Source organism: Falco peregrinus, chromosome 8 (assembly GCF_023634155.1).
Source record: "Falco peregrinus isolate bFalPer1 chromosome 8, bFalPer1.pri, whole genome shotgun sequence".
Taxonomy (NCBI): Eukaryota; Metazoa; Chordata; class Aves; order Falconiformes; family Falconidae; genus Falco; species Falco peregrinus.
In genome coordinates this window covers 18,578,633-18,605,787 of record NC_073728.1, presented here as the reverse complement: position 1 = coordinate 18,605,787, position 27,155 = coordinate 18,578,633, and the positions used below count along the sequence as shown (strand labels likewise).

At 39.4% G+C, this 27,155-nt stretch overlaps 1 protein-coding gene across 1 annotated transcript in view; it reads right to left on the bottom strand.

Annotated features, from left to right (window-relative positions):
• The window catches only part of PDE11A (phosphodiesterase 11A), a 135,993-nt gene that overhangs the window by 21,381 nt on the left and 87,457 nt on the right, over positions 1-27,155 (bottom strand). The window contains 8 exon segments of the mRNA XM_055812394.1: positions 223-293; positions 3,241-3,308; positions 4,676-4,753; positions 8,972-9,072; positions 12,205-12,295; positions 15,320-15,429; positions 20,655-20,762; positions 20,868-21,014. Coding sequence (XP_055668369.1) covers positions 223-293; positions 3,241-3,308; positions 4,676-4,753; positions 8,972-9,072; positions 12,205-12,295; positions 15,320-15,429; positions 20,655-20,762; positions 20,868-21,014 — 774 coding nt within the window.

Here is a 27,155-nt window from a genome sequence, read left to right as displayed (position 1 = left end):
TAGGTAAAGAAAATGGGAAAAAGGGCTCAATGCAAAAGTGACTGAATTGACTGGAGAACTTTTATATGTGGCTCTAAATGCATGTCCTTATTGTACAAAGCTTTTATTTATCCCAAGATTTTTCTTTACATACAAAATACAGTTAGTTTTTCTGAATGAACCCAATGATATTTTCTTACCCTATTCAAGTTAGTAACTATTTCAGAAATGATAAAAACTTACTGAAGGGGTGAGTTTGAGTTCAGATCTTTCTCTGTCTCCTTGTTCAAAGAACTCACTGGTTACCAGCTCAGCTGCCTAAAACATAAATCATGATAAAGATTAGAGCTCTTGCTACATAATTTTTAGGGTAATGAGTTCTTGCTCAGACCATAACTTCAGCCTGTGCTGAACTGTAAAGAAGTGACCGGCCCCGCTCACATGACTGCTGTCAGGCACGGGTTTGTGTAGTTTTCAGGACCGGGCGTACAGCGGGTATAAACAGCTGTAATCACCGATAAGTACACTTATCCCTTTTTGATAGGGAATTGACTGGGGGAATTGCATCACAATGTTGAGATAGCTCTCAATGCAGTTATATGCAACTTACTCAAATATTGAGAACAGTACAGAAAACTATAGCTGTTTCTTGGCATCCACAATTACATCTGTGAAAATGCTTTGTAAAATGTGCAAGAACTCTCTGGGTATTTACAGACTGTTGCCCTATGTAAACAACTTAATTAACCAATAACCCCTGTTGTCTTAATTTAATATGACATCATAAAGGTTTTTTCCCCACTAGGCTTTACTTTTTTTTTCCTGTGACTGTCATCACGATAGGATCTGAATATCTAAATATGAACTTATATTGTGGTTATCATATTGAATCAAAATCAAGAACCGGTGGGCTGGAAGTTGGAATGCATCTTTCTGACTTTTGTGAATTAAGATGTTCTATTCACAGCAGAGGTTTGTGCTTCTCAGAACACAAGATTTAAAAACAAGATCGGTTATGGAAACAACAGGAATTTTAGGAAGTCAAACAGCGAGCAATCCTCATATAGTAGCCTTTACATAGCATATTCTTGCCATGTGGGGGCTTTGAAGGTAGGCACATGTTACATTTGAGATGCAAAAGAAGGAAACTGATCTACTGAATGGCATTCAGTTCCTAAAGCTCCTGTCATGCCTGCTTATTGATTTTAAGTGTTTTCAAGCTAGGAAATGATTTCATAACACCAAGGCACAGGAGGGTGAACTAAGCAGTGAATCTGCACTTCATAAAATATCAAAATTTCTTGCTCTAGCAACTGCACGGTAGCTAACATTCACAAATCCTAAACTTGTTACAGTTGAAATAAGGAGTACCAAAATAAATTGGAAGTAGGTGAAGAGATGTTATAATGTATTCTTAAATCTTGAGCCAGGCTATCCTACACTTCGGAACTTTGTAATGTGTGCAGTCCCAGCGCACTAACAGAATTCTGGATCAATGCTCCAGGCAGAGGAATAATTTAACAACTTGGCAGCAATTAAGGGTTTGCCAAGTGTATTGTGTAAAAATAATCAAGACATAACCTGACCCCTGTCTCTTACTGCTATTCTGATCCTGCTCTTCTTGTGCCCCTTTCCCTCTTTTGTCTGTTTCTATCTTCTCTTCCTGAATTCTGCCTTCTTACATGTAGCCTTTATTCCCTTTGATTCATGTATTTTAATCTCTTTCTCCCTGGATTTTCATGGTTTTTTCCTTTCGTCACAGTTAAGGTTCAACTATTTCCTGGTTTCCCTCTGCAGACTTAATAGCCCCTCTGCTCAACAGGTAACATTTCAATCAATCCCAGACAGGATTTTTCAGTATAAAGTAAACCTATAAACTATGCTGCAGGGGAATTTTCACCAGCAGACCTCAAAAGCGGTAAGGATAACAAAACAGTTTGCCAGAGACTTCAGCGCCAATTCAGCACCATAGCACAAAGACTGACAACATGGAAAACAGACCCTAGCTGACATCTTGGCTGTCAAAGAAATTAGTGAAGCTAACTGAGTTAAAGAGAAAAAATGAGGAGAGACTGCACGTGCTGCAGCTGTGGCTAGGTGGCACTGAAAAATCTAGTGACTCACTTTCCCACTGCAGGATATGAGCAACTTCCCTGATTTCCATGTGTGGTGACCATAAACAGCCTTAGAAGGACTATCTTTGTAGTCTGCTTATAAAACCAAAAAAGACTCATCTGACAAAATTGCAAGCTGAGCTGAAGCCCTCACCACATAAATGCTTTTTTACTGAGTTCACGTGCATGTAACTTTCATCAAATCCCTTTCAGGTTCTTGTTACTTCCTTGTCCTTCATCCAAGAAATCTGGCTGCTCCTGCTCACTAGTTCTCTGGTCTAGCTTCTCTTTTTCACCCCATCTGTTAAAGTCAAGCTCCCTCCAGGTGCTTAGCCACACTCAGCTGCGCTAGTGTATCTCCTATTCCCTTTTTGATGCTGTATATTCCTCCAAAACCCTACACAGCCTTCCTTCTATGAGCTTGTTCTGGACCTCAGTAAAGGACAGAGAATTATTAGCATGGATACAGAAAGTATTAAGGATGGATGCTGAGTAAGGAAAGATGCCTAGAAGAGGGAAAATCATCTGGTAAAGGACAAGGCTTTTGGGACAGGTTGCTTTCTCACATTATAATTGTTTGTCAATGCTGGACCCAAGTTTTATGTATATTTCTAAAGAGTCTACTCAGCAGAAGTCTGAATTTTTATTTGTTAGTTTCTGAGTAGAGGATGCTAAAGAAGGCTCTATACTACAACTGCAGCTTTTTTCCTTCGGTGTTGAGAAAAAAAATTTCTCTTATAATACTGAAGATTTTATGTTAATCCAAGTTTGCAGATCATCTGCTGGTTTTTTTGGTTTAGGGAAGATTCTGCCCCTACCAAGGAAAAATCTGGGACAAAACAAGTAAGCACAGCTTAATGTGGCTAACACTTCATTTAATTCATCCATTTTTTTAATATGGATTTAAAAGGTTAATAAGAGGAGAGGTTGTAAAGCCAGACCTCTTCAGGTACCTACATGCTGCTCACCAGCATGTGTACATGGAAAGATTATGCAATAAACCATTTCTCGCAGAAACCCCCTGCTATTTTTTTATAGCATTAATACTGCTGTAAATTGATTCCAGTTTTGGTCCCTTGTAAGCCGGGGCCCTGGGAATATTGTCCCACCAGTCCCGCCTCCTCCCAGCCCTGCTATTAATCATGACTTGCCTGTCTTGAAATCTCCCACGGTTTGGTCACAGCTCCAAGGTCACAGGCTGTCATTAGCATTGATCTGAAAAACAGAAATGAACAATACAAGCTGAATCAACCTTTGTTGGATTTCTAAACAACTCCGCTCTGGATGCATAAATAAATAATACATATATAAAACGTCAGCCCTGGCACCTTCTTTTCCTCCAGAAAAGAATGACATGTTTGAAACCTCAGCCATCAGCACAGCTTTTACATCACAATTGTGCCTAGGAAGCCTAATGTGTTGCAGGTCATCAGATGATGAATTTTGGTATTGTGCATTGCACACTAGAAAAGAAATGATATTGCAAGGAAGCAACTGCTAATTTTGCAATACTTATAACACTACTTACATTAACACCTATAATATACTAGAAAGCATGTGCTTCACATGATATAGGTAAGGGTATTATTACATAATAACACCTGCAAACTGGATTAATTTATATGCCTATTTGTAAGTGACTGCTGTAGCAAGAGAACCTATAATCACAGGAGGCATCCCAGACACTGTTTAAGCAGTTTCTATTGCTCATCTACAATAAAAATTTAAGATTTACTATGAGCTATACTGTTCCACTGTAGTTTAATACCTAGCTACTACCATGTTTTATATGCATTAGGAGAAAGAAACCATTCAGCTGTAGAAAGCGTTTATGTACAGTACATGATGCAGATAAAAGTCTAAGAAAGTTTAAATGAAGAACAAGGGCACTGAAAATGAAGCATCGAATATATTGCCTGAATCTAAAACTAGGAATGGGTGAAATGATATGGAAAATAGAAAATGTCCAATATTTTGGTCAAAAGACCAAAAGGAAACAGAATTTTAATGAAATTTCAGATAAAATGAGACATAATCAGGCATGCATATGCAAATGCACACATTTTATTGTTTCAAAAATGTGGTGTACTCAAACCACCCACAATGTCTGAGGTTCTTAATAGGATGCATTCTCAGATCATTCTTGAGGGCTAAAGAGTACTGTGTATCTGCAAATTCCTAGGTACAGGCTAGAACAGCAAAGAGAAGCATGGCCAGTGAAAGAAAACAGCTGAGGGAGGGAAACAGACAAGAAAGATTTTTGTGTCCTGAGGCAGAATATTGATGCTTTCTGGAGAAAGAACAGAAGACCTGAGTGGTAACTGGTGAGGCTGGGAGAAAGGGAAGAAAACATGACAGACTGTGAAGGCAGAAACAGGAATGGAGAAGGTGAGGTCACACTGATTACATCTCTGTTGTTTGGTAATGTTTAGAAATCATACCGTATATTTCATATCATGGATCATATTTTTAAAACAAGCTACCTCCTCTTGTAAATCTAAGACTTCACGATATGTGAAATTCCTGAAATAAATATGGTTACACTTTAAAATAACCAGAAAGCAAGGAATAGTAGTGCTCACCGAAATACTTCTCGGTGGTTTTTTATATTCCAATCATAACCACCTTTACTGACAAGTTCAAAAAACTCGGTCCTCCTCCTGCAACAAAACAGATTATCAGAGAAGGAAACAAGACACTTCCAGGGCAGTACTGCGGTAGAAACACAGTTCTCTGGATGATATGAAATCATTGCACCTCATGTATTATTGTTAAAGTCGTTACACTGACAGTCCATTTAAGCGAAACATACTAATTTCCGAACATGTTCTATAAATGTCTGTTATCAATGTCAGAGTTGCCTAGTAAAAGTAATAGTGTATTTATGGTCTCCGCAGATAAGGAAATAAATGGTACCAAAATGTTCAGTCTTCCATGGAAGCATGAAATGTTCAACTACAGCAGAGGACAGACAGACAATAGAAACCGCCCGAAATATATACACACTTCTCTTTACTTGTCCTTGCAAAATGGTTTTTACTTCTGTATCCTGAAGGGTTTTTCTGAGATATGCAATTCCTGTTATTTCCAGCATACAGAACAGACCAGTGAGACACAGGAGCTGCAGATGTCTTGAGACATCTAGTTCTTATTGACTAGAAACTAGGTCTCCTTGCTTGGTCCCATACTTTGTCTTCTGGACTATCTTCCCTATGTCCTCAAAGATGGACAAAACATGAGCCAGAACATAATGTTTGTTTGGTGCCTTTAAATACCAAAATTCTGACTCATCATAGTCTGTAATTTTTCATGGCACTGAGACCCCAAGTGGCTCTTAATGCATGCAGTGTGACTACACAGTATGAAATAATAGATCCTGGCCCAGATATAACAGAAGTTGAGGTACAAAAATATGGAGCAACTTACCCAGAGTGACACAACATATTAGCATCAAAGCTGGAAAGCAAATACCTATGTTCTGAGTGACAGCCCAGTGCGCCATCTCATAGGGGACTGTGCTATCTCTTTGTCAAGTGGAAATGTCGTTAAATTCCCCAACAGGAGAGAGTTTGCAGTGTCTTTTATTTTCTACATTTACTTCAGCTAGACTGAAATTTTGAGCAGCGACTATTGAAAGCACAGTCTGATGGCAGCCAGTACAGGTTTTACACATGAGGAGATGCACATTTCCAGGAGCATTGCCCTTGATCAATGGACAGAATTTTACGTGGGGCATGTTGCATTATACTGGTCCATGACTATTGTGCATTATATGACCCGTCACTCCTGCTCTAGGGCCTTTCAATAATGAATTTCATGACAGCAACTAAAATAGGGGGATATAAGGACTACATGATGATATCTAATCCCTTGTTTCCTGAAGTAAGATATAAAAGAATTTCACGTTACCAAATTTGCTGGGACAATGCACTGTTACACATGCAGAAAACAAAATTCAGTTCTTTCACACAAAGTCAAAGCATCATGCCTCCAGTGGAAATAAATACTGCAATGATGACAATTTTAATGGGGAAGAGTAGTTGGCACATAAACCTTATACCAGCCTACTCCCGAGCAGATCATCAACTACGTTACTGACTAAGAGAGCAAGCAGTGAATTTCTGCATCCTGTATTTCAGTGCCTAGTCTCACAATACAGAATATGGTGAATTTCATTTTGAAGTATTGGATGTTCTGGGCAATTCATATGTTACTGGACAAAAAACAGGCAAGAATGTTTAAACCTGAAAGCTCAGGAAGATGAGATCCCAGAAACCTCAAACATTCAAATTTAAACTAGACATCCATAAACAGTAACTGAAAATGCGAGTCTCAAGGCCTTATGTCAAGCTGAAAACTTCAAAATAAGAAATCCACAGAGAATTTTTAGTGTAGGAAGGAGTCAACCTGAGGAAAGTGACCATGCATAAGGAAACATTTTAGTGTTTCCTACCAGTTGTTTATGCATGGTATCCAAAACGAAGAGGTTTGCTATTATTAAGCAAACATAATATACTAGGATTTCAGAAATAAACAGAAGTAGAACAATTCTAGAATGTCTTTGTGTAACATTGACTCTGGTTGTATTTTGCCTGGAAGGGAAAGTTGTCTTGCTATATATAGCAAATCCAGTTGCTCTACAACCCAGTGGCTCAAGACATCATTTGAGTGAATTACGACAAACTTCATTTTGGTTCCATGTTTTAGCTTCTTCTATTATCTACGAGCATCATTATTTAGAATTATCTACTAAAATCAAGTATCTTTTCCATCTGATCTTTCACTGGAAGTAATCTTTTTGTTAGTTTGTAGAAAAGGAGTGCCTTGAGAAGGTCATAAAGCCTTACTCTGCCTGGAGTTTTGCTAGCTGGAGTTTGTGATCATTAGGTTTAGGCATTCTAAGAATACCAATATAAGAATTTCCTTCTCTACAAAAATCTTGAAGATGTAGCAAAATGAATAAGCAAGTTAGGTACTTGTGCAGAAACATCTGTTCACATAGGGTGGCTTTAAGAAGTGTAAATCATCATTTCCAGGGAGTGATTTTCAGGCACTTTTGGAAGTAAACTAGCATAACAACTACCTGATTAATGAATCATAACACAAGAGGAAAAGATAACTTATCTGCAGACTTCTGAGTAAAGAGGCCTCATTTGCTAAAAGTTTTCCGATTCATGTAGCACATGAAAATCAATTATGCAAGCAAGGAAGAATAATCTTGAAATTCAGCTGATGTCCCTTTTTGGACATTATTTCTCTGTATTAAAACTAGAAGGACAACTTGACCATGTCGTTTTTCAGCCTAAGGCAGGCAGGGAAGAGAGCTCCATCATGTCTGAGCCTGGCCTGGGTTCCCTCCCAGGGCACGGCTGCAGGATCTCAGCCAGGGAGAGCACATGGGGCTGTGCCAGAGCAGCTGCCCCTTCGCCCCTGCCTCTCATGTCTTCCTTGACAGCACAAAACATTTCTGCAGCACTTGTTATTTGTGGTGAGACAGGAGAACCCGTACTGACACATCCCTGTGGTCCTTGTATCTCACTTAAAGCTGTCAGCAAATTCCCCTGTCATACCAGCCCCCAGATAACAAGATCCTAACAGACAGCTTCAGAAAGAGTATGCTTAAATGGGTTTATTTGTCCTGCTCAGGATTTTCATGTTGTCAAGCAGAAATTTCTTCATAGACTAATGTTTAGAAGTTACTTATAATAAAACTACTAACTACAGCTCTTAATTATTACAACTTCTCTGAGAACAGACTTGCAGGAAACAAACAATATCAGTGTGTCTACTGCCAGTACTGTTTAGAAACAGTTCATGGCACAGTAACCAAACACTGAGAAACAGAGACAAACACTGCAGCATCCCACTTAGTATTTTTACAATTAAAAAGATACAATGTTGATATAGATAGTTGAACAATTCCAGGGTAAAGAATCTGCCTGAAGTTTTCTAAAAACTTGGTTTGGTATCAACATTCAGCACAGAAGAGGAGCGGAATCCAGGTATACCACCCGCAGGAAACCACGACTAAATGCTACACAGCACTGCACGCAGTAGGATGCTGGTGGACATCAAACAAAAATTCTGAAGGACGAATTACTGTCAAGACTGGGAAGGCAGTCTGCTGAAACTGCACATCCGACAGCACTTCTCCCTGTAAGTCAGGCAGGCCTGTGCCAGAGGGGGGGATGTCACACGTGCAATGTGATGGTGACACGATGACTCCTCTGACTACACGCATGCTCCCACAACACTGTCTCTGAGAAGAGCTTGCTAATAATGGTATTTGAAAAACATAAAATAGCAGCAACTTGAAATTTACTTAAGAGATCTGATTTGCAAACATGGAAAAGAAAATTGAATGAGAGAGATCCTATTATACTTATCTTAAGTTTTTTAAGACCTCTTCTCATGTGATGCAAATTGGCATAATTTGCCTCAAAAATCAATGTGTATGCTTTCATTACCTCTGCAACTGGGTCTGTAATAAATATATTTCTTAACATGTTTAGAAACTCTGAAATGACAGAAAATAATTCTAAAATGTTGATTTTCTACATGCCTGAAGAAATTACCACAAAAGGGACAGAAGAATTAAGGGACTGAGCTGTAACTGATTCCTGGGATTGCTTTGAAGTATAAGTGAGGATTTCAGTTGCTTTTTGTTGGTACAGACTTGGTACACAGTAAAGCACAACTTATTTGGACACTCAAGATGTTTCTATTAGCCTAAAATATACTAAGTATTGGACTAAATCCCTTCAACCACAGCTAAACACTAATTTTTCATATTACGTATCCTTATTGGTATTTAATAGGTCATTAGAGTAAGTTCTTTGAATTTTCATTTGTCAAATACAAGAAATGCCAATACTTACTCAAAATACAGAGTGAGGTCTGTTGCCAATATCGATTGCTTTAGAAGCTGCATAAGGTCACTGTAGTCCTTAGAGGACAAGTTAGCAAAGATGTTGTGACCCTATAATGAAAGAGATAAAAGAGGTAAAGGGCTAGCAATCAATATAGGTTTTTAAAAGGTTTTCTAACACTTTAGTCTACTGTTTCCCTGTAACAGAGGCCTTTTCTGATTCATGGCAAAACTACGACAAAATAATAATGTTAATACTGCTGAGATTACATTGGGGTGGAAGAGTTGAGGACTGTAATCAAGTACCTTGTATGTTTTTCTAAACTCTGCTGAAATTATAGCCTCTTGAGGAAAGATTTACTCTTCGCTCTGACCCTGCACAGACTCAGTTTATGGGGAAAAACTATGGATACATCTCAATCTTTCCTCTTATTAAATGTTTTGGGAAGCTCTGCATTGCAGCTTTTGAGTTGTGCTCCTAATAGATTTATCTGTGCTGCTGCTTGCAGGCACACAAACTGCTGTTAGAGCAGTCAAAGACACTAAATCAGTTTTTCATTCAAAACAGCCCATTTGCTCACTCTGCCCATTACTGCGTTGTCTTACAGTATATACAAGCATTGCCTATGCAGGCTACAGAACCACAACTTTATGCAATTTAAGTGCCCTTTGTAAGCCCAACAGGCTACTTTTTAAGGGATCATGGATTAAGAAGTTGAAAGGTGCTCTATGGCCAGAATGAAAGGAAACAAAATTATTTCATATTGCCGTCTGACAGCAGGAAGGTCCTTTTGTAACCAAATTTCTGAAAACGAAGAGGGACAGAGATTCTATAATTTCTCTGTAAAATCCTAGAGAAAATAAGCTGAAAGAAACAAAACTAATGGAAAATTCTAAATGTAAGCTTAAGAAGTGGTCTTTGTGGCATCAGTCACGTGTAACTAAATTAACGTAACAAGACATAACAGCACTACACTTTTTCTTCTTTCCTAATCCTCTATAGAATAATGAGGTTTTGCTAAACAGAGTCTTATTTTGCTGGTATTTAGCACTGTAATGCACACATTCAGTATGCACCGCCATCTACTGCTTAGGAAGATTAAAATGCTCTTAAAAACAGAATTTTCCAGCAAGAGGATTGCTATTACCATGAGGGTCTGAGGACATAGATGAGATAAGGTCTGGAGGTAGAGATGGTGTTTTTAATAGATCAGATAACTGTTGGACTAAAAAAAATAATTTGCTATACATAAAGGATGGTCTTCTCTGTGACAATGAAATGATTATTTCTTTTCAGCTAAATACTAAGAAGGATTTGAGAATCCAAGGCTTATTTATGAAACACAATTTTAAAACCAAAGTACTTGGAAGAAAATAAAGCAAAATGTATTAGGAAAATAGCAGCTCTTACAACAGGGGTAATTTACCGAGTACGTCTGTTATTCTGTAATGTCTGTTGCCTTTCTAACCTGTTCTGTGGTGTATAAAACCATGTCACTACAAAGTTCAAGATCACTTATACTGAGGTTAGGATGTCAAGAGTAAAGGATAAATAGCTCCTTTGCCCAACATGATAAAAATCTAAAGAAACAATACAATATACTATGTTTCCTTCTAGATAGCAGACAGACTACAACATCAACATGAGTGGGTAGGATATAATCTAATTTCAGCTTATTTGAGAGAGGAGACCAACAGCTCAGCTGGTGAAAGTTGGTGTATCTTTAAGCAGATTGGAGGATCCAAATCTGCATTTATTCCAGACTAAGGGGTGTTTTGTTCCATTAGCAAATAGTATCTACTGGATAAAAATCCCATAGAGTTAATTTTCTAGAAATGAGCACCTGGAGAAGAAGCTGCCTGAATGATCGAAGAGGAGGGCCTGCATTTCAAGTAATATTTTATATCTCTGAAAGAAGCTGGAGTAGATTCCAATGAAAAAAGTATTATTTTCATAAATTTCTTGATTTTTAAGCTGAAAAAGATAAAGAAAAGCATATAGACTGACATGAGCTATAAACTTTCAGAGTTGCCTGTGTCTTGAGCCTGTCTTCAGAGACACATTCAGTCATAATGAAGATTTCAGGAACTACAGAAATCACTGTTTCCCAGGAAAGCTTGTTCCAGAGGCTGAACAGTCTCACTGGTTTAGAGAAAAAAATGACACGAGCGAGCCAACCAAACAAACCAAAAAACCAAACCAAACCCCCTTCCTTTTTTCCTATTCCGAACCAGTCTGTTTAACTGTCAAATGCTGCTTTTTCTTATGCCTTTCCCTGGTAGTACAAGGAGCCATTTAATTCCTAGTATCACCTTTTAGATAAGCTAGGCTAGGCTAAGCAGATTGAGCTGTTTAAGTCTCATGCTGGTGCTCTCCGTTCCTATGTCTACTTTTTAAATAGAATGGCAAGAAACTGAACACTAAAGCCACAGCCCCATGACTCATCTCTGTGGCACTGTACACAGAAGTAAAGCCATCACCCCATTCCCATCTGTCTGATCACAGGACGTTCCCAGATGCTCTTCAAAAGATACGGCAGATCAGTATATGGTCTCCATTTGTGCTGCACGAACATTTTTGTTTTTATACACACACTGAATGCATTTTGTAACAATCTATCTGTGTAAATTAAGAAAACACACACATTGTTTTGTAAGGACTGCCTAGCCATCCTACTTTTCTCACTACACCTCTGGGGTAGTGCATGCTGCATACTGTTATGCATAAGATATTCTAGGCAAGAACTATGTCTTTATATCTGTCTGCAAAGCAACTAGTGTACTTTGGACAGCAGAATCACTGATACTCATTTTTTTAAAATCATTTAATAGAATTATGCAAAACCATCATAAAAATACTGATTACAGAAAGACTGTCAAATAAATTGGTTCAGTAAAGGATGACTGTGATACTCTGAATACAACACCTGTGGGGAAAAGTAAAAGCTTGTTTCATCTGCCTATAAACCACTGAGCAGGATATGTGTAAGAAGGCTGAAAAAAGCTGACAATACAATTAGGATACGTTCTCCTTGTCCCTAGCTGAATAAGACAAACATAATCTCTGGGCTCTATGATCAGCATTTGTTGTTGTTTAATTTTGTGCTAGTTGTGACCTTTGTGGTAACCAATAAATAAACCCTCAAGGAGAGGGCACTGAAAAGGTACTGTGTGTGGTATTTCCTTTCTCCAGCTGAAACGGCCCAACAGCTTACAGCAAGATTAATAATAATGCTTTTGTACCTCACTTTGGAGAATCATGACAGCATGATTGAAATGGTGGTGCTCCAAGGTAGCAGAGGTACCGTAGAGCTGAGCTAAGGCTGATCCGCTCCTGAAACAGAACACAGAGAGTCAACAAATACTGCTCGTCTGCTTACGAAGCATGTTTCAGAAACAATTGAGTAACAAAAGCACGTAGCCACACACTCTGTTTCAGCAACCACACTTAAGACAGTTGACAGGATCAAAATAGTAAGTCAAAGCCAGATACAAGACATTTATGTTCCAGACTTTGCTAAATATCATCCGCTGACTAAAGATTTTCCTGGAACTACATGAAATTTTGTAATGCGACTTTCAAAGCACCGCAGTGACGCAACAGCGCTGGCACATTACTGTGCAGTAAAGACAAACAGTAACATCCTTGAGCTAGGACCGGCTGTTCTGCTACTACTTTTTATTTTTAATCCTTAATAAACGCAATGGCTTACAACGGGTGAATACAAACTTGTTTTAAAACTACAACTCTTAAAAACCAAAAAACCCAAACTCTTAAAAAACAACAAAAACCCAACTGCAAATGCAGTGAGGTTGTCTGCATGTAAAATCACGTGCTTGAATACTAAGGTAAATAGAAAACATTAAATGAGAGCGGTGAATATAAAAGTAAAGTTTAGCATCTCTTTAGAATGTATTTTCTCATCATGTTTATTGTCTAAAACAAAATTAGCTTCAAAATGGACAGAGCAGGTGAGTTTTCTAAGTTTAAGGAACAAAACTCTACAGACTACAATTATAAAATTGTGAATCACTGGGAGGTGCAGAGAATAGAACTGGGTTGTCAGAATAGTTACTGTTCACCATTACTTCACTTCTGGGACCCAGCCTAAAGCGACAAGATAGGTTTTCCGAAATAAGAGATTATGCTAGAGACAAACAGAAAGAGTCTCCTAGGAGCACATACTATAAAACTGCACCATACTGATATTTAATTATCAGAAGCAGCTATATTAGAGAGAAGGATGTCCAGGAAACATCATCCCTAGAGAATGTAGTGTTGAGATATATAACAGAGCTATTTCAGACAACTGTGATATTGCCTCCATCATACACCTCTTGAACTTTCATCACACAGAACAGCAGTATTGAACACTGAAGATAAAATAGGAAAATGTGATGCTTAAATTTATGTCAGGTTGAAGGAATAAATCATAGCTGCTGTTATGAAAAATACAGCTTCTGTTTTTGGGGATGTTTTATACATGTGTGGTAATGTTCATCTTTTGTTAAATGTCTTCAACAATTTCTTTATGGAGTCGTAAAATGGTAGCCTCCTCTTCGTACTGTGGTGTCAAACAACAAGTGATAGCAGTCTCATTCTGAAATCTCTACCTTTAACTCAGCCATCCCCCTGCACAAGAGATATTGTTGTGTAATGTTACAGCGGAGAAGTGGTTAACTTAATCAGAGCCTAAAACGGTCAGGATGTAAATCTTTAGTCTCGTTTTTGTAAATTAGGAACATAAACATCAATCAGCTGAGCTTCCTTCCCATTTGTCTCTCCTTTTTTGATTCTCTTCAAGACTCAGCTGCAAAAAGGCATCTAGCAGTGCTTGGTAACCTTTGCACCATGAGCTCTGTCTGTTGAGCACTGCAATTGATTTTCCTTGCTATGGTGATTGAAGATCCAGACAGTGTCATTGTTTCATTGAGAGTGTACCGCAACACCAATAGCTCAGGAAATGGCAGCTTAGCGAGTATCAGAAACATCAGTTTGAGTGATGTTCGCTGAGGCAGCTCCCCGCCCCCCCCCAGAATGCAGCTGCCCATGCCTATACACACATTACAGCAGAGTACTTCTGCAAAAGGTAGGAAAAAATAGGCTAGTACAACACGACACCGTCTTTTGAATATCTTTGGACAACCATTTGACCAGTTCCCCATCATGCTGGAGGATCAGTAGTAATGCGGAACAGACAAAGCTGAAAATGCATGGTGTGATCTGCAGCACAAGAGAGCTTCCAGGTCTCATATTCTGACTGTAGGGGACCTGGTGAGTTCATAAAACCACATGGGATTTGGAAGTCTCTGTGTCTGACAGCTGTATTTCACAACTTGGCCAGGATGTTGTCTGGGGACATTTCCTGTTGTCTCCTCCAGTTTTCAGGGAACGCAGATTTTTGGAAAGAATCTGACCCTGGTCAAGGGCATTCCCTTGCCACCACAGTAAGAAGAAATACTTTCAAACCTTTCACCAACCTGCTTCTGCCTGAGGGCAGCAGCCTGGAAAGTAAAAATATATGCAAGTCAGGGCTGCTGAATCAGGTCCCAAGCACCTTGAACAGAATAAAATTCATTTTTAGAATTGAAAATGGTATGGGGAGCAAAATTTCATATAGGTAATGTAAGAATCTGCCTTAGAGATGCAGCTTTGTGTTCTGATGGGTACTGACCACTGCAGGGGGTGGCCAGCCCACTCCTGCCCACCGCAGCAGGTGTCCGAACAGGCTGTGTGTGCTTTGGTGTGTGGGGCAGGCCAGGGAGGCAGCAGTGCTACAGGGCAGGGACCCTGTGCGCTCCGCAGCTGATGGGGATGTGGTGAGGCAACGATTCCAGCCACCTGCTGTAGGCAATTTGCATCAGAGCTCCAGCACGATGGCAACCGTTTCATACTTCATAAGCTAGCAATTGCTTTCTGTATGCTTCCCTATACTAGTGTGAAAGTTTTTGTGAGCGCATTATTTCATTTACCCATTTCCTTTTCTTCTTAATAGTTGTACATGGTTTTGCTTAATGCCATGCATTCCAGCCAGCAAGAACAACCCAGACAGTTTCAGTGTTTCCTGGGTTGAATACCAGAATCAATAACAACTGAGCCTGAAAAGATCATAAAGTTTTGGCACCACGTTTCAGTATGTGGTGTCAATTCAACAGTCTGACACAAAGGACAAGCCAGCAATTACCCAAAAGAACAGAGAATGATAAAGATGGATAGTTCCTCACTACATTAGAGAATAAGAATACCTGGCCCTGGTCTAAGAGGCCTGAAATTAATGCTTCATTCCTTATTCTGGGTCACCTCTTGCTCTTCTGTGGAAGAAAACCAAATTAAAGTAATAAGAATTAGAAAACTTACTTAGCTTGGAAGGCATTGTTGGTTCCCCTGTGGTCAAGGTCATGACACAAGCATCCCACAATCAAAGCTAAAATTTCAATTTCAGTTAGAATCTCCTGAAATCCTGCAGTCTGAGAGCAGAGGAAAAAAAAAAAAAAAAGCAGCTGTAACTATCAGTAGCAAAAGGGATAAGTAATGTTAGTCCATCAAGAAACAGTCAACTTTGTTTTGATACCATGAATGTTTCAGTAAGGAGAAGATAAATGCTTTATTGTCATGTTATATTCCCTGCTGTATGTTAGATGGTTAGCAGAATGGATAACATCCTTGGAGTGATCTGTTATTATCTCTCTGTTGCATTTCCAGCATACTGTTTCTCCACTACCCAGAAGGCACTAAAGACAAAAAGAGCTGAAAACACACACCAATAACTACACACTGAGACAGGAACTGGAATATCATATCAGAGAAATAAAACCCAAAATTGATTCCATTTTGAAATTATTGTTCAGAGAAGTGTTTAGACAGATTTCTTCAATCCTGAGATGACCATTTTAGTCAATCCCTACTGTCAGGATAGCTGAGATGTTAAATCAAAAGACCTAAAAAAGAAGCCAGATAAAATATACTCTATGGAATTGTTATGAACTATTAAGAGATTTGTTATCTGGGACACATGAAATGAAGCAGCATGACTTAAAGAGGAAATGTTTCAAATGGCATGTTTCTGGTGCAGACACCCACTTGAATTTGGGAAAGAATTTTGAGAACTGATGTATTGAAAATCCCCATAAGCAACTCAGACCAGATATGCCTGTGTGAATGGGGGAGGTGATCCTAGAAAAATTTTGTTGCCACTGTACTTCTCCTTGTGGATACTTGCTATAGTTGTTTTCCTGCCTGAACTGCCTCATTTCAGGAAAGAAACACTACTGTTATTGCTAACCTCAGGCATCCTGAACAGATCCTGTCTGGAGAAGGTGCTGGAGCTTGTATGGGACACCACCTCTTTGGTGCTGTGCATCTTACCCAGGCAAAAACCTGGCTCTCCAACTCTTTAGAAGCACAAGGGCATAATGCCTGCAAAAAAGACTGGCTGAGCTGGAAAATTATAACACTTGTCTTTCCACAGTGCTGGTCTCCCGTGTCACTCCTCAGTTAGCCACATGATCTAGTTACTATGAAAGGAAATTATATAAAAGGAATATGAAATAAATTTATATTCAAGGATGAAACCAAGGCTGAAGACTAAGTGTGCGAGAAATCCTGAATTCCACTGATTTTCAATGGAATTCCACCTACTGGCAAGAGCAGGGTTAAGTGATACAAAGACAGTATCAGTGGGATCACTGACGTCCTTACCTGGCTGGAACTTACAGACCACTCAGAAATGCCAGTCAGTTTCTGCAATACCACGTGAAAACTCTGCTATTCACCCTGAATACCACAAATTCTACTTAAATAAATGCACATTCAAATCCAAACAGCCTAAGTTTTTACAGTCTGAAATGTGACCACAGTTAATGTGTAGGCAGTACAAGGAGCTAAGCTCCCCCAGGTGCTCAGGAATGCATTTCAGTTGGAACTGAGGGAGTGCAGGAAAAAAGCTTTAAACAGTGCTCAGTGTTTACAGATCAGCAAGATGATCAAATATGAGAAAAAAAGATTCCTTTTGTGTTGAATCCACTGCTGTACAGAGTAATTTGAATATTATGAAAGAATTATCTTGATTTCTAGTGGGATTGCTTTTTTTTTTGGCTTCAGTAACAGCTACACAGGCAGACGAAATTCTCTAAATAGCAGTGTTTTCTCTTTTTCAACATTGTTCTTATATAACAAATAATCATCACCTATTGTTAAAAAAAGGATTAAAAATAGGATTGTAACTGACAACATGCCATGTGTTGTTTCAATCTAGAGAAAACATTCATGGCTAAGTTAAAACAACTTAAAATAGAAGTTTTATAATATAAAGTTGATGCTGTAATAAATATTCTGTAGCATAACACAAGCTTTGATTAAATTTGAGGATTCAACCTGTATTGCAAATGTAGGAAAGCCGATTAAGGAATTTATTAACAGTGGCAATATCTCAAAAATAAATGCAACATTTTATGTAATCAAAAGTCTTGTCATTGACTATATGAGAGAAATATGGCATATTTCACTTAAAAAATATTTAATTTAAAACAATGTTACGGTCAGGGGGTATCTGCTTTGAACATAATGCAAAAAAATAGAGGATTTCATTTCCCCATTTTTTGAATTTACAGAGGGAGAAAAAATACATGGCTATAGACGACGGTGCAGTAAAATTTATTTTCACCAGAAAAGGAATGACCCATAACTCATGAGTGGCAGAGTCTCCAGTGAGTTGTGGAGGTCATTCTTTCATGTGAGGAAATGAATTGGATTCATTATACCTTGCCCCACATTTATATGTTTTGTTATTAGCACACCAGATGGGATTATAATTTTGTATTGCTTGCGTGTTCATTTTTAATTTTTGAAATAAGCATCAATGTGAACTGTGTTAGGCAAAGGCACTGATAATGAAGCCTGGGCTTGATCGTGCAGTTTACTCTCATGTGACCTCTGTAACAGGAGCAGTCTTTGCTTCAGCGCTTGTCCTCAAAATATTTGGGCAAGTCTGGAAGCGCAGGGCTGGGCTTATAATTGTTCAGTATCTAACTGGAGAGAGAAAATACATACTTAGATATAAAGGAACACACCTTAGATATGCAGAACGCTGACCAAGGAGTGAAACAACTGGTTTAAGCTTTGTTGGATTTCTGTTGTTCAGCTTGATAAACCCAGCTGAATTTTCCTTTCCTGCATTCAGTAGGAGCACGGCCAGGCCACTAGGGGCTACTGCATTACAGATTAAACATTGCTATGCTACAGCAAGCCCTACCTGAAAATGACCTAAAATAGGCTTATTGGTTTATATTTGTGGTGCAGCCAATATTGCTGACTGTCATGGTGAGATCAGGAACAGGGTACAATAACTGCACAAAGCAGGGCCTTCTTGACCATCAGAGCCCATCTCTAATGGTTAGAGAGTTTTCCCCTTTTTGCAAGAGAAAAAACAAGACACATACTAACTCAGATGGTTTGCCCACGACACACAGAGTAAGAGCAAGCCTTGTGCTATTAGCAGTCTGTTGACTCTCCTTGGTGTCTTTTTTCACAAGGCCAGTTTTCCTACCTCTGGAAGGGAGAGCAGCCCAAGCGGATCATACATCTGAAGACAACATGCTCTCAGCCAGAGCCACAGCGAAGCGAGGTGGGAAATGCGGTGAGTCCAATGCCATGGGCACAGGCATCCAGCCCTGCACATGGAATTTCTTGTTCGGTTTATTACGAAGAGTGTGGGTAGTGAAATGACTTGGCTTAAAAATACTGGATCACCTCCCACAGACAGTTGTGTCCCTCTGCTGACTGCTAAAAGGATCCTGAAATTATGCTTTGAGAACCCTGGTGAAAGCAGTTTACGGCTGAGGCCTCGCAGGCTTGCTGGTGGCTGCTGAAGCAGCAGGGATCTGCTTTCTTCTTGCCGGCTGCCAAAGCAGCCACCGCTAGCCGAGCTGGAGCCGCCTGGTGGGACAGGGCTTCCCACCGAGACCAGCCTCGTTCCCACCGAAATCCTGGCCTCGGAGCGCCACCTAGAGGTCCTCACGGGTGAGGTCGGAGGGCTCCCCACCCGCGGCAGCGCTTGGCAGAACCGAATGTAATGCCCTGCTGAACGGCACTGCCCGACTTCGCCCTTACCCCTCAGAGTAAAAAGGTTTTCATTTTTCCGTGACTGAAAAAAACCCCATGTTGTTTATAAACCTTTAAAAACGACTGATGCCCACACACTGTCATGAGATTTCATTAGAGTTTATCAGAAAGTGCCTTCTGAAACGATGTTAATTCTGCTCAGCTGAACAGCCTCACGCCCAGAGGAGGAGGTGACCCCTTCTCCCTTGCTGACCATCCCTGTTTGCTTTGCCTCACACTGAACGGTACAATTTTCCATGCCTCCGCAAACGCTCACCGCCACAAACCGACAATGCTGGGACAGACCTAGGACTAGACCAACATCCACCTGCTAGGGGATGTCACACTCCATTTTTTTTTTTTTTTTCCCTTGCCTGACACATGAAGTTCTGCCACAGAGACAATGCCAAACGCAGGAGGCAGCTGGGAACCCGTGCACCAGGCAGCTGTGTCCTGTGAGCAGGAAACAGGCCATGGACTGTCTCAAGTCCACATTACACGGCGCTGATGTGTGCTGCGAACAGCACAGGCTGTGGAGCCTCCACCTCTACGGACAGGGTCCAGCTGCTAACTACACCGCAGAGACTGGCCAGCGCCGAGACCATAAACATTCAGTGATTAAAAATTAGCAAACAAATACATGATATCCCAGATAAATAAATACCTGTACAAATGCTATTACTATGACCACTTTAAGGTTCACAACAGATGATGCTGGCCATTAAAACCAAACATGAAAAAAATGGAAAAACTTGAATTCTTAGTTTTATCTGGAGATAAGGCAAACTCGAAATACAAAGTATAACAGAAAGCATTGTGTGCGTACAGACATGTTGCTTCTCTTTTGCCATATTACATGTTGCTTCTCTTTTGCCATATTAATGAGAATATTAAATACCCAGGACCACCAAGCTTTTTATCGATACATTTACAGAAATTAACTAGCCAAATATGGGTTATTTCATGCAGTAAGGTTGCTACCGGGTAGGGAGAGAGAGCAAGAGCAGTGGTACTTTCAACAGAATTTACTTGTATGTTGAAAGAAGTTACAGGTACTGGTGGAAATACATGTTAATAAAACCCAGAAGTGTTACAGTGTCCAATGGAGACACGAGATTCACTTAGATTACTATGTTGGAAGATAATCTTAAAATGTTTTAAGGCAATACCTTCTACAACTAAGATGAAGCTAGATGAGAAGGTAATAAATACCAACATAATAAATACTTCTGGGATTTTAATCTTCCTTGGTTTTGTACTTTGCAATTTAAGAGTCTGAGATAAACGTCAAATCAAAGAGTTCCAAAAGATAAGCATTTTTGTAAGACCAAGATCTATAGTAACAAGCTCACTCCAAGCCTGCCATCTGTTTTTAGTCACTTTAATGTGCCTGTGATATCGCTGTCACTAAAACACTGTAAGGTTTTGTCAGATACGTGCCACCTTAAATTGAATAAATTCCGTGTGCATTTCTGTTGGAAATGAATGAGTTCCATAATAACTAGAAAAGAAATCAAAATGTTGGAAAATGTTTAGACAGGTAAGGCAATGTGGCAGCAAAAGCTCTTACGGGACTGTGTAGCTGGATACTTACAGTTAACATGGCAAACATTAGCTGGCAGACGTTGAAAGCATGCCTCCAGTTGTGATACAAAACCATGCGATAATTCTTCCTAACTGTCAAAAGCCACCTACACAGCGTCTGAAATGAAAAGTACAAATTGTATCAGGGCTACTAAATGTGTACAAATGGACAGAGCAGTGCCAAGACAAAAGCAGCAGATATCTCTGCAGCGCAGATGGTTACCTCATAGTCAATTTTAAATTTCTGAACCATTCCAAGTTCCATGAACATCCGCAGGGCTGCAGTAATCATGGCATCCACATCAAGCGAGAAGTCATCAAAATGGATATCATCAATGCCAAGCTCTGACACCAGAGGGATGTTTGCTGCCTGAAAATGCCAAAGGGAAAGGGAAACTTCTGACTCAAAACTTGGGTCTTTTTTTCTGTGTCACTCTTACAAGAAAGCATCCATACATCAGTTCTGACCTGCCAATAAATCCCCTGCTTGATTTGAATGCCGAGCAATAAAAGTCTTCATCTGTGAAATACAAACATGTCAGGCTAACAGAGTGGGGAAACAGTGGGAAGGAGAAGAACCCGGTACGATCAGGAAATATGCTCACCATCCCAACTGGAGCCTGCATATAGCATTTAGACTGTGAGAGCTGACCACTTTATAGCTACTGCAGTAACACAATATATTCCAATGCAAATTACAATGCTGTAATGCAAGAAACATCTGGACAGCCAGCAGCTGGAAATTTTAATTGCTACCATTCAGAAATGCAAAGTAAATATACTGCTCTGCAGAATTTCTTCATCCAAATGTCTTTACATTCATAAGCATACAAGTGCCCTTTGCTTTACACTGTTCACTACACATTCATAGAACAACAACAACAAAAAAGTTAATACAAGAAACGTGTAGGGGAAGCACTTTTCAAAGAAAAATAAAAATAATTTGCTAAATGCTGATTATGTAATAAGTCAACAACAGCAAAAGCCTTACATTTTGCTTTGTTCGTGTAACAGCAGACTCCTGTTCTGTTTGTAGGAGAGGAATAAGCTTTTCACGCACACCAAAACATACAAATGAGTGTGCACGACTGCCTAACGTATACAGTTGCGCACACAGATGTATTGTGGCTGGCCCGGTGGCAGCACCTGTGGGAGCCAGGCAGAGGTGCTGACAACCCTCAGAGGCTTGTTTGCCCTTCTTTACGCCCCTTCGGACTTGCCACTCACCTCCCTAGAGAGGGCAGGTGGAGGAGGCTGCATTTGCTGAAGGAGCATCTGTTCCCTGTCTCCTGCTGTGAGAAGGCGATGGGTCAGGTAGAAACCTCACAAAGGGGCTGGATCCAGCCCACAGGCCATGAGCTGGACCATGCTGAATTAGTCAAAAATCGCATGGACTCAGCTGGTGTGGCACATGCAGCTACTCACTTGCTCAAAACACCAACTTGTTCATGCAACTGTAAGTTCACCTTCACAGTTACAGCTTCTATGCAACCACCTTATGGTTTCCTTTTTGAAAACTTGTGTTTTGAAATATTGTACCCTAACTACAAGTCACTGTCTTGTAAAAAGCTTTTTCTGGCCAAAGGGAAAGTGCCACCTTGATAATTACTTTATGCGGAGATTAAGCTGGTTTAGCTATACCATGTAAGAAGATGACTGTGCACACCTGCCATAAAATAGCATTAACATTGCAGCGTGAACTTACTTGCTAGCTAGAAGAAAAGTCCTTTTGGTTCAGCAGCCAGTAAACCACCCCAGTACCACAAGTCACAGCATTACGCCAATGAGGTTCACTGACATACGAAATACAACAAACCCATCAAGTCAGGCATCATCCCAGGACACAGCTGAAGAACCTTTGCACAGTGCAGGCAGAGATGTAAGCTCTGTTAACTGCACACTTTATCTGCTAGCATACTTATCCAGGTTGAATCAATTTAGCATCTTTTTTTGAATAATTATTGAAATACTTCTAGGTGATCCCAACTGCAGTTACACAGCAACACCCTTTAAGATCTGGCTGAAAAGCAACGTATTTACTTCTGGGGTAAAGAATGAACAAAAATACGGTTAGGTGTGAAACAGGAATACTGACCCAGAGGCTGTGCTGTCCAGACATTCAGAGGTCTTATAGAAACTGTGACTTTTTTGTCACATTCAGTTATTCTTCAGAGCTTTGGGGGATACTAAAGATGCATACTAATATTTAGCTGATGAATACACTCATTGCATAGTAAATGCACTCTCTACAAAATGTCTCTGAGGGAAGAAACGCGTTTGTCCGTCTTGTTTATTCCTTAGACAGAAGTTTAAATAACAAAGATGTTGAAACAGAAGCACTTGATTGTAAGCAGACCCACTTGAAATTGTTATTATTGAGATTATCTTTACAGGCCTACTGCTGCATTTTCATTAACTTTGCAGTGGGCTTTGATTAAAATTTTTATACTTTTTGTCATCTTAAAAGAAAACAGATATTCTTGCTTTTTTTTTTTTTTACTGGAAACAAACACTTTTACCAGCCTGTTACAACTCAGGGAGAACACTTCAAGCAGTCGCTCAACCGCAGTTGTATTTCCCTTTGTCAAACAGTAGAGAAATAACAATATATTCCAAATCTATTACAAACTGAACAACAGGATATTAACAAAGCAAGTCAAAAACAATTTCTTCCCACGTCAGTCTGAAACTTTTAAATATTTATGAGGTTTTACATTCCTAAATTTAACAGGAGTGCCATAATCCAAAATAACTGCTGAATTAATAGCCAGGAGATAACATTTGTATAAAAGAACCATTCGCTTTACAACAGCAATAAAAAGGAAACAACAGAATTATGAGTGTTGAGACTAATTTGAATAATGCTAAAAAAAAATGGTATGTTGTGGGGCTGCAGCAATATTCTGGCAGCACCTGGCATCGCCTGTCCTCAGCTTCTTATGCTAGTAATGCAGCAGTCCAGGGTTTATAGGACAGCAATCATTAAAACTTCATTTATGCAATTACAAAGATATAAAAATTATTCATAATACAAAATATTAAAACATATACATCCCTGAAATTTTGCTGCACTGCAGGAGAAATTCCAGTGGATTTCTTAAAATAGACGGCAATAACAACACTTTTTTTCCAGGAAAACAGAGGGGATGAAAGTACCATAACAGTAAGAGGAAGGGGCAGGCAATTAAAATTCAAGTTACAGTGAAATTATTTTTTTAAAGCACCCCAGTGATTTAGAATCACTTAAAAGGCTTGCTTCCTTTTGAACATTTTGAAGTTCAAGTTCCCCTTTCTAAAAACAATTAAGAACATTATACTCTGAGTCTTTTTACCCTGCGGACCAAGCAATTTCAATGCTCTTCATCCCTAAGAAAAATTCACATGACTCTTCTGTGAGCTTATGGTAAATTAAAGCCGGATGTGCCTCCTCTGGTCACATCTCCATACCCCCTGGTACTAAAGCAAAAATTGGTCTTGAAAGTAACCATGAACACAAGTTTGGTTTAGCACATGGAAGGCAACTGGTCTTGCTTAATACAGTGCAAACTCAGCAGTTACCAGACTGGGAAACTATCACCACTTGTAAGCAGCCTGAAAAAAAGCAAGTCCTGTCCCTGAACGACAGCATAAAGACAAGGTCTGTGGCTACCCTACAGTCAGATGTGCGTGGGATGGGATGGATACAAGGAGGAGGAAAAGCACCTTTGTACTAAATTCAGGATTGGAGACAGATCTTCCTTTCCTCATTGCTCTCTGCTATCGTGTAAACGGTTCCACAGCCTGCTTGGTATAGTCAACAGCCAGGAGAGGAGTGGCTGGTTGAGCCTGACCTTACACCAGTCATTGTGAAGGGGCCATATGTCATTAATGACCGTCATACTTCCAAACACATGGAACATCAAAGTGGTTTCTACTAACAATAAAGTCCCAATTCTGACCACTATAAAAGGCAGCCAATGGGAATAGAAAAATAATGTTTCTGGTTCAGTATAATAAGCCTTTGGGCTGCTGTGGATGAACAAAACCTAAAAAGGAAAACTTTAGGAAACTAAAGAATCAAAGCTATAGGGAAACTTTGAAAGGCTAAATACTCAAAATAAAAGCTACTGTTTGATGTGTACACCTTAGTGTTGCTGAAGACAACTATTTCACAATTTTGGAAGTATGTATAAAACATACACTATATTGAATGGTTTCTTTATATCCTTAGCATGCAGCCAGATAACAATAAAGGTAAGCACTCGGACTTTCTCTGGGCAGTATGTGTTCATGTGTAAATGTATGTCAGAAAAATGCAGTATAATAAGCACACACACATACACAGAGCATTTTACAACATTCTCACTCTAAGGGCTGAACAAAGCGATCACAATCAATCAAACACAAGCAAAAGGGAGACTTGTGCTGCTCTTACTGAACATATTTCCTGAATGAGAGATAGGTTTTATATTCAACTTGGTTGTTACTGCAAATTGTTTTCCTTTCAATTCTGCTTTCAGTTTCTGCCATATACCACAGCAGTACTTTTCTAATGGTCAATACTGCTATTGAGAAAACATGTGGAAAGCATATACCATTCAATGTCCTCTTACAAATTAAATTTTAACCAGTTTATAGTTATAAATAGTACAAGAATGATCCCTTGGAGTTGGCTGAAAGGAAGTGGGGCAAGCTTGCTGCCCTGAATAACTTGTAGGTGTGATAGCTGCTATAAGATCATGATAGGTGTGACTATTTTAGGATCTGGAAACACATTACCAGTCCTTCCGAACAGGGAAGAAACTTTATGGATTTCCCTAATGGTCCACACAGTTTTACAAACCAAACTTCCTGTGTGAGTTGGAAGCCTAGTTTTCAGTATGTGAAAGCCTTTCGTTCCAGCTAGTCAAATGTACTGCCAGTGGAGACCAGCAGACAGGTCATGTGCTGCCAGCATAAAAAAATGGTCAGAGCGAGGTAACTCCTTATATTTAGGGAAAAACTGTATCATGTCAGGACCAAATATCAATTTGGGTATTTAATGATCTCCTATAGCAGAATGTGGCCTCCTATAGCAGAATGACAGTCTGCGTCAGTGATGGAGAGAGGACAATTTCAAGGTGGTTATTACATTTTGTCTCATCTTGCCATAATCCTCTTATTCCATCATTATTTCCTACAAATTGGCACACACTGATAGGCAGCTTAAGGAGTTTCTTAAACAGAAGGCACCTACAGCTCAAGGGCCTGATTGTAGTAACTTCATTCAGCATTACATTTATATGAATATATGAATATGATCCCATTTGATACTAAGAACACAGGACAAAAATAACATCCCATGGATTGACAGGGAAGGCTTACTAAATGATTTTGCACTAGCTCTTCTAATACCATACTCTTCACAATCTTCTATATCCATATTTGATAAAGTAATAAAGTTAGATGTAAGGAAACTGGTGGGTTCTTCAGAAAACATTCTTTCTCCTTGTAAAATCGTTCACTACCATGGAAGCAGTCCAGCTAAACACAGAAAACACTAGACTGAAATCCTACTTTGCTGTGCCACCTTAAACTCCGTTCTTCAGTTCACTACCTGTTTGGATAAGACATCTGTGCCTATTATGCAAGGAAAGCATCTTGAAACCTACTGATAAGTATATTAGTATAGCTTTGTGAAAAAATAATAGCACGTTCTGCCAATTGGTATGCTCAGCTTCTTTCCCATGTGATATCAGAACTATTCTGTAACAATAACTTCAGCTACTGAATATAGTCCACTTACCATATAGCCCTATCGACAATGACATGTGGAACGGTTAGCAAGGTTTCCTAATCAGAAAATACCGCCAGACTGATGGGAAAAAAGTATTGAGAAACTTGAATGTACCTAACACATATAAAGATATCCCATGGAATATATGTCCCGATGTAGCAAAAGAATGGCAAAACAATATGGTATGCCTCTTAACTCCCGGGAGCACCGTCTGAGTCAGGAGCTCATGTACTGTTTCAATAGTGTGTCAGGATCTAGACCTCACTTATAGCAAAACTGGAGCTTCAGACAACGTGACATACACCAAAAAATAAGACTACCCTTTCAAGTATCTCTTCACCTAGAATCTCTGTCAGAAGATTAGGAACTGAAAAACCTTAAAGGCTGATCATCAAAACCCGCACAGAAAGCATCAAAGTGGAGAATATTTAAATGTAAGGCCTTCTTTATGTCTCTTTCTTCTATCAAACTATACTGGAGACAGTATTTTCTGATGGCAAAGATTTTTATTTGTAAAGGGTTCTTTCCACACAAAGGCCTCTAAAATACTTGATTATATTTATAGCCACAGGCATTTTTAAAATGTATCTTTATAGTCAGTTATTACCAGTAGTGGACAAATTCTGCACTTCTTCATAGCCATGGAAGACCAAAGCCTGTCATGTTCTAGTCTGACACATTTCTTACTCTCTCCAAAGGGGAAAGAATCAAATGTTTCAGCTCAGGGATGTTTTAATGCCCAGAGCAACCTGGTTT